The sequence below is a fragment of the Chelon labrosus genome (genome assembly GCF_963514085.1).
Source record: "Chelon labrosus genome assembly, chromosome: 18".
Lineage (NCBI taxonomy): Eukaryota > Metazoa > Chordata > Actinopteri > Mugiliformes > Mugilidae > Chelon > Chelon labrosus.
Window position 1 is genome coordinate 13572581 of NC_140351.1, and position 8266 is coordinate 13580846.

At 38.7% G+C, this 8266-nt stretch overlaps 1 protein-coding gene across 1 annotated transcript; it reads left to right on the forward strand.

The window, feature by feature from the left end:
* Positions 1-3865: 3865 nt before the first annotated feature.
* Positions 3866-8177, forward strand: LOC311503845 (uncharacterized protein). The gene is made up of 4 exons (XM_084566736.1): positions 3866-3973; positions 5377-5497; positions 5814-5891; positions 6143-8177. Exons 1-4 carry the CDS (start codon positions 3889-3891, stop codon positions 6210-6212), a joined length of 354 nt encoding a protein of 117 aa, XP_084422862.1. The 5' UTR covers positions 3866-3888; the 3' UTR covers positions 6213-8177.
* Positions 8178-8266: the final 89 nt, after the last annotated feature.

Sequence of the window (8266 nt, forward strand, 5' to 3'; positions counted from 1 at the left end):
GCAGATGTGTGTAGCATTTACAGTTTGACAGTGCTATCCTTTGTCAGTTTAATCAGCTGATGTTGACTTACGCTTAAACCTATAACTGGACAAATCATCGCATCAGTGGAACTAAAAGGTTTGAAAACACAATGTAGCAAAGTTAGCACTGTAGCTAAGTTAGCGTGGTTAGCAAAAGTGGAGAGTTAACCACTGGAGCAAACCAATATAACCACAACATAGGAGCTCCAACTGAGGTTAGCAGCCTCTATTTCAATGAGCAAAATGAACATTTATTGCAGTTACATGCGTATGCATAGAAGAATTTAGGTAGTTAGGTTTCATAAAGCTGATGATAGGAGCAGAAGTATAGACGTTGGTGGTGAAGAGGTAGGGGAAGTTACCAGGTTGCCGATGGAGACCTCAGATGAAGTCTTCTGGGATGACCAGATCTGTTCAGTCGATTGATGATGGCTGCTGCCTAAACTAAAACCTGGAATATCGTCAAATCAGCCACCAGGTTTGAAAAAACAACTTAGTGCTGTTTGGCAAAAGTGGAGGCAACCAGTGGGGCCAGCCAATCTTACCATAACCAAGAGATCAAGTGGAAGGGGTGCATGATGAACATTTAGGCACCAAAAAAAAAAAAAAACACCAGGTCCTGGAGGAAGTGGACATGGTGAGTAAGAGGATTGCACAATTGACAACCTGGAAGTTCATGGGAATTAATATGTTTTGCAACCTCACCACCATAATTTTAGATTCTATCAAAACCTTTTTGATATCATGTAAAGGATCTCTGTTGCACCACTGTCTCTAAGTTTCCAAAATCCACGACTACTCACGTCCACTTTGATAATGTGACTGTTATGTGGAGGTGTTCAGTTGTTGCACAACTGTTTTCTGGCACGTTGCATGTGTACTGTTAAAAATGCAACATTATTGATGTGACATAGCCAAGTTCCCTCTTAATGGATTGCTGCAAGTTTAAGACAAGATAGCAAGCAATTTCAGTTTGTATTAAGGACTTAATTGCCACTTTTTCTCTTATCTTTCCATGATTACGATGCATACTGTATATATTTGATTTACACATTACATCTTAAGAAATCCTACTGCATGTTTTTTAGCTCGTTGTTTTGACTCCAACAACAGCCATTTGGAGTAAAAGAAATGAAAATAAACCCACCATCCACTCTTTGTCCACCACCAAGAGCAGGCGCACAATGTTAGCAGCTAGTTGATGAATATTACCCTCTGGGGAGTTAGGTGCTTTCCTACTGGTTGAGACTAAAAATGAGTTTAAACACAAGAAAATTTCCACCAAAAAGTTTTGGGCTAAAAATTTGCTCCTCAGCTGGATTTTGAAACAAGAAAAGGTTTTTCTTGCACATTTGCTTGTTCTTATGAGTGAGTGGGATTTGTCTTGACAGTATAGTGTTAATTATCAAATACATTTTAACCATGTGAAGGAGTAAGAAATGAAGCATGCGGAAAAAAAATAAAAAAAAATCAACAAACACATTGTTCTTTTGTTCTTTTCTTCAGAAGCACATCCTTTAAACTAAAATATGCGTAAAGATTGGAACGATAAACAGACGTCATGTTGGGGAGAAAGTCCCTTGGCTTCCTCTTCAGTTGTTAATGATCTGTGATTTATTTGTCTCTGCATAGCTGTAAAGATTGTGCTTGGCTTTGCCACTATGGGAATTCATCTTTTAATGCCCGAAAGCTTTGCGGTTCCCGCACCAGGACCAGGATATAAATACACAACCAGTGCCTACTATGATGCAGAATTTGTTGTGCTTCAGTTATCTTGTATCACATCAGGTGGAAACTTGTTTCACATCCATGGAGCCCGAGGTTTTGGAGATGTTACTGACTGAATATGATCCCAGTATAGGATATAATATAAAAATGGGGATAAATAGTTGAAGATATTTGCCCACACCAAAAACCAAAACAAAACAAAAAAAAACATTATAATAGATCATTCAACTCAGTGATGCATTTAATTATTACATGCATACACCTCGGGTCTGTGAAATCTGGTCAGTTTTTCAGTTAGAATTGGCGTTCCTCAAATTTCCTTTGTATTTAACGATAGTCTGTCGGTTTTAATCTTTAAAAATTTCAAAATTCTGGGCAGTAGTGTTGGAATTCCAGTTTGACCACATGGTTAATGTGTTATCTCACTGTTACAATACGTAAAAACTGTCACAGTGGTACAGAAATACTATACTATTTCCCTTGTTTTCATAGTAACATGATGATGCAGCACCTGGGTGGCGGGTCTAGGGCAGAACAGTATTTTGATGAATGATTCGTCTAATTGCCATTCTTCAAGAAGACCGGTCAATGCAACCTCAAAATGTGAGTCATGGGGTTGTAGTCATAATCATGTCATTAGTGAGCAGCTACACTGCTTTTGTTTTCGATCCATGAATAACCTGATGTGCAAATTGATAGGGAACATAGTGACCTTATATCAAAATAGTTATAAAGCTATTTATAGCATTGCCTGGAGGAGCTAAAAATAGCAACGCTTTTAAATAGTCAAAGTTTAACCAAAGGGAATGCACCTTACATGTGAACTTTTGTTTACAACTGTCTGGTGTGGTATTTCCTTGTTGGTGATGCAACTGTTTGAGGTAAGATAATAACAGACTACAGTGCTGGACCTTGCATTCCATCAGTTAACCTTTTAGTTTAGGTTTTGTTGGGATTTAGATAAAGATATTTTTAGAGATTTATCTCATTTGGTGTTTTGCATTTTTTTTTTTTCATGGGTTGAGGAAATCAGTTGGTTTCAGTCCATTTTTAGATCCAAGATTCAAAGTTTCATTCGTTCAACGTTGGCACTGACCTTTTCTTTCGCCTAATGTAAGGGCCATTGTCACGTAATCAGTATTCTAGGGCAAGGTAGTTTGCACAGTGAGATCTGTGTGTTGCTCCAGCTTCTAATCACATTAAAAAAGCAAACAACACATGAAAAAAGCAAATATTAAAGTTACATTAATCAGCTGACTTGTGTTATCAAATAAATTCCTGCACTGTGAAAAGGATCACTCATGTAGGGATAAAAGGTCATGACATACACAGCAACCACTGCCCAGATATTTTAGTTTGGCTTCTCTGCCGCTGTATTTGTCGACCATCTTTATGTAAAGTCCGTGGTGGGGATCAGAAACATTAAAAAATAATAATAATTCCAAGTACTTGATGTGAAAATATATTTTTTGCTAAAGTTATGATTTGTTAGTGTTGAGTCTATAGATTATTTTGCTGCCATAAAACAATGAATGCAGCTTTAAACGTTGGGCCATCACAGTGGGTTCAATCACAAACACTGCCAAAGGCTACTGAAATGTTTTAGAAGATTTATGTGGAGATCCCATAGTTTATAAAGATACCAAAAATACGTTTAAGAACGGAGTCTTGTATTGGGATACTTCAATAAATGTTAGCATTACATAGCATAAATGCAGAGCTTAGAGCGGAACTTAACAGCAAACATGTTTCATGAGTCAAAGATAAAGAGATAAGAGATAAGAGATAAAGAGACAATCTGATGTAGGCACTCTAATCTACAGTAAGTAAGGTTTTGAAGCTGTAAATCACATGTGGTGCCAAGCTGGACAAACTTGAACTTTGATCTAAATTGCATGCTTGCTTGTCTGACTTTCAGGGTAATTTAACCCGCTCAGTTCACATGAAAATCTAGAAAAGTTGTTGCACAATGTAGTACAGTCAGTTTCTGTAATAAGGTAATTCAAGAACACAAAAAAGTAATGTTTGGCCCTCCCTCTGAATCCCTTGGGTGTCCCATACAACACTTGCTGCAGCTTCAACTTCACACCCATTCCCGCTCCCTTTCAACAAGAGCCCTGGCTTTTTGTCTTTGGCAAAATGAGGCTGCTTTCTAACTTTGTGCTCGCTCTTCTTTGTTTGGCAATTATGGCTACAAGAAAACACACTTTGGCTCAGGCAGGAGGTAAGCTTTTGTTTGCACCCGAGATGGGTCTGAGATCGGTCTGAAGGCATAAATGCTTTTATCCTGTTTTATATCAGCAAAATGCCTTTAATATTTTGTTTAATATTTTGCACTCCTTGTTGACATGCACAAATATCTGTGTTTTTATGTTCGCTTTGAGTAGCTGCAGGAAGGTTCATAATGGGGCTACAAAGACTTGCACGACATAGAAGGCGTCAGTTCAAGGAAGTGCTCTTTTGGCATTTGCTTTGGATGTAATTTTAAATGAGGTGTACTGTAAAACAGTCGAAACTGACAGCGCTTCTTCTCCCCTTGATCCGATGAGCAGATTTATTCTGCTCTTTTTTCTTTTTGTTTTAGCAACTTTTAGCTCATTGTTTTGGTTTTATGGCCAACTTCTAGCAGCAGCTAATTTTAGCAACAAGCTAATGAATTCCACTATATGTTACGTGCCAAACACCAAATCGCTGTCATACAAAGTCAGCAACTAGCCAAACACGTTAAAGCAGAGTGAATTTACACACAGTGGTCAGACAGCCAGACGCAAGACTTTAAATGCCCCATTGTGTGTATGCAATGTGTCAATGTATACGATGCAGTTAGCATTAGCATGATGCTAATCTCTCCCAGCTGGCAACCACAAAAACTGCAGTTTTTCATTCATTTCATTCATTCATTCATCTTCTGTAACCGCTTATTCCTGTGAAGGGTTGCGGGGTCTGCTGGAGCCTATCCCAGGTGTCATTGGGCGAGAGGCGGGGTACACCCTGGACAGGTCACCAGTCTATTGCAGGGCCAACATAGAGAGAGAGACAACCATTCACACTCACACCTACGGCCAATTTAGAATCACCAATTAACCTAATGAGCATGTCTTTGGACAGTGGGAGGAAGCCGGAGTACCCGGAGAGAACCTACGCAGACACAGGGAGAACATGCAAACTCCACACAGAAAGGATCTAGTCGGCCCATGGATTCGAAACCGGGACCTTCTTGCTGTGAGGCATCAGTGCTAACCACCTCCCCACTGCGCCGCCAACTGCAGTTTTTTTGGGATGTTAAATTTCAATTAAGAAAGCTTTTTTCTGTATTGTAAACATTTAGTGTTTTCTGTCCAACACAAACCGTCTACAGTCTTATCGGACGGTGGAAAACTGTGCGTACACAATGTAATTTTTCTTTGAAGTTTATAATAACAAGAGGCTGCAAGAGGTCACGCAGTACTTGAAAACTAAACAAAACTCACAAATGATGAAATCGACAGTCTCTACACTGGAAAAAATACCACATTTGTGTTGAACTGAACCCCGCAGGAGATGTTATCTATTGCAGGGTCGCCTGCCAGAAAACAGTTCATTAAAATATCAGATGCCTATTCAGCCTGTGTGAACATGTGTTTGCAGGACTTCAGGGCTGCTGCACATCGTACTCCAAAGTATCCGTCCTGAGCTACATCCGAAACAGAGGAGGTGCGGTGCAGTGCCGCTGGCAGGAAATCACAGAACGCTGTAACATTAATGCAGTGTAAGAGTATGCTTCTTGTTTTGACTTTTTTGTCCTATGTTCATGTCTTTGTGTCATTAACATATTGTATGACTCACTGAACTTTGATTTCCTCCTATTTTTCCCCCCATTTTTCGGCTTCCTTTCGGGATGACCCATTTCCCAGGTTATTTGTTTCCAGCTTCCTGTCATCGCCACCCATTTTTACAATCCTTTCTCACAATGTGTGCGCTGGCTAACCCACTTCCAAAGATTTTAATACACTGTACATCAGACATATCCATATCCTTCTTTCCTGCGCAAAAGTATAAACAACTTTTTTCTGCATCTCTTCAAGTGTACTGAAGTGGAGATGCCGCCAAATATGCATGGATCCAAACAACCTCAAGACGCGAAAACAGATTGAAAGTCTGTGGTAAAGTTAATACAAACACACACACACGGCTAGCAGCTCACAATTAAATGTAATTCCATAGCTTGGCGTTACAGTTTGGAGAGACTGTATTTTTGCTCTTTCATCTGTGTAATATGTGAACTTTTCTCGTTGAATGGCCCTTTAAAAAAAACCTATAGAAAACCTCTTATTTTATAGAATAATTTAACTCTATTCATAGCACACCGATAAGTATGTAATGCTTATCATACACCTTTTTTTTTTCTATCCAGCAGCAAGGGGAAAGTTCATAAGGGAGTGAGAAACATCAGCTGCCTGCACAGGACGAAGCCCATGATCTGAACAAACTGCACCAACAGGTTCCTCTGGAAAAAAAAGAGGGTGTAATATAAATATTAATGAGTTAACATGAATTCATTTTTTATTTTTATTAAATAACCAGAATAAAAGTTTGTTGTAAAATATTTGGTAAATACTGCTTTGGAAGGTAGCTATACATTTCCAAGTTACCTATTTAGCAAACTAGGTTCTTAAGATGTAAAACATTAGCAAATAAACTAAAAAATGTTTCTCAGTCAAACATTTGAGTATTATAACACGTATTGTTTATGAGTTTCTTTTCAGAAGAGACTTTCTTAAGCTTACAGTTTGTACCTGTGTTAGCTAGCTTATTATCTGGCGAGCTGCTAAGTGGCTAACTTACGAGTGAACTCCAGATTTTTGGGGAATGTAATGCTGTATATTCAAAAATTTCCAAACTCCAAAAGTTTTAAGCTTCATGCTAAATTAACCTAAAATAAGCTGAAATGGACAAATAGGCTGGCCCCGTCCAAGTAACTATTGCTGCCTTTAAATTTACCTCGAGAGCTCATTGTTATGACACAGCAAGACGTGTTCACAAAATGTTTGGCTTTCAAGTGTCAGCATCAACCACGGCTGGCATCTTGAAGCAGTGTAGAACAGTTTATGAATCTAACAGCATATTGTAAGAACTGCAAAGGGATCAGGAAGGATAAGGCAGCTGGGATATACATATCTTATAGTGAACTATATACAACTAAATTACATATCAACTTACCACCCGGGCAGCACAGTGGTGTTTCTGTGTGGAGTTTGCAAGTTCTCCGTGTGTCTGCGTGGGTTCTCTCCTCACACCATCCAAAGACATGCTGGTTAGGTTAATTGGTGATTCTAAACAGGCCGTAGGTGTGAGTGTGAGTGTGAATGGTTGTCTGTCTCTCAGTGTTAGCCCTGTGATAGACTGGCGACCTGCCCAGGGTGTACATCCTTTAATTCTGTATCTTTTGTATGTTTTGAAAGGCCTGTAGTATCTTCAAACTTATGTGCTCAGATAGAGGGAGCTCCATGCTCTAAAGTGTGTGTTACCTGTCCAGAAGTCTATAAGAGGGGGGTTATGTCATGTGATCTCGCTCTCTGTCTGTGCTGCCTACCATGTGCCAGTAAAATTCCACAAAGCTATTTTGGATGTTGGTGAGTCTTTCTTGAATGTGCCGGGGTGACAGTGTTATAAGGTCTGTTGTTTATAGTCAAGTAAACATTATTTCATTATTTTTTGTTTTGTTACAAAATGCATTAAAATATTTTCCTTGAATGATGATTAAAAAGGTGTTTTTTATTTTCTTAGTACTCACTGATGGGATTCCCCACATACACCATACTCCAGTCTGAGTCACACAAACATGAGACCTTTCCCTTCATTTCATACATTTTTTAAAGCTGCACGAAGCTTACTGACCTTCAGTTTCAGTTTAACTAAACTAAAGTACTGATCTGCACAGCTCTGATGTCTTTTTTATCTTTATTGCTCCTTTGGTATGTAGAAACATCCTGTTGGGTTGGTTTATTGGGTATTGTGACAGATGGCAGGTGTTAGTGACAAGAAAAATACTCATTGCTTGGTGTCAGAAAATCTATTTCTATATAAAAGTCACAGAAAAGACATTTGTTTTGTAAGTGATACCATATATAGCAATGCTTAATAAATGTTTTGTTTCTTTGATAGGAGTTCTGTGTGTTATAAGGACTAATAAGAATAATAAGCTGTTTCATTTTTAGCCATTTAGCGTGACGGCATTGAGACCTACTTCCTCATTTGTTGGTATTAAAGCAGTCGTTCATTAGGAGTGATGGCAGATACCTGGGTTGATGTGATTGCTAAACGACATCTAAAGGTGTCTGAACACCTTCTCTCTCTCTCTTGCTTCTTTGGTTTGTTCATTATTTAGTTGAGCTTCGTACGGTGGCCAAGACAGCTAAACTTGAGAAAGCATATGTAAATAGAAAAAACGCAAGCAAAATAAGAAAACGTTTTCATCCATTTGACAAAAGGTGCACTAAGAGGTCGTGCTAGCCTTTTTCGTTGTCTACATTTTGAC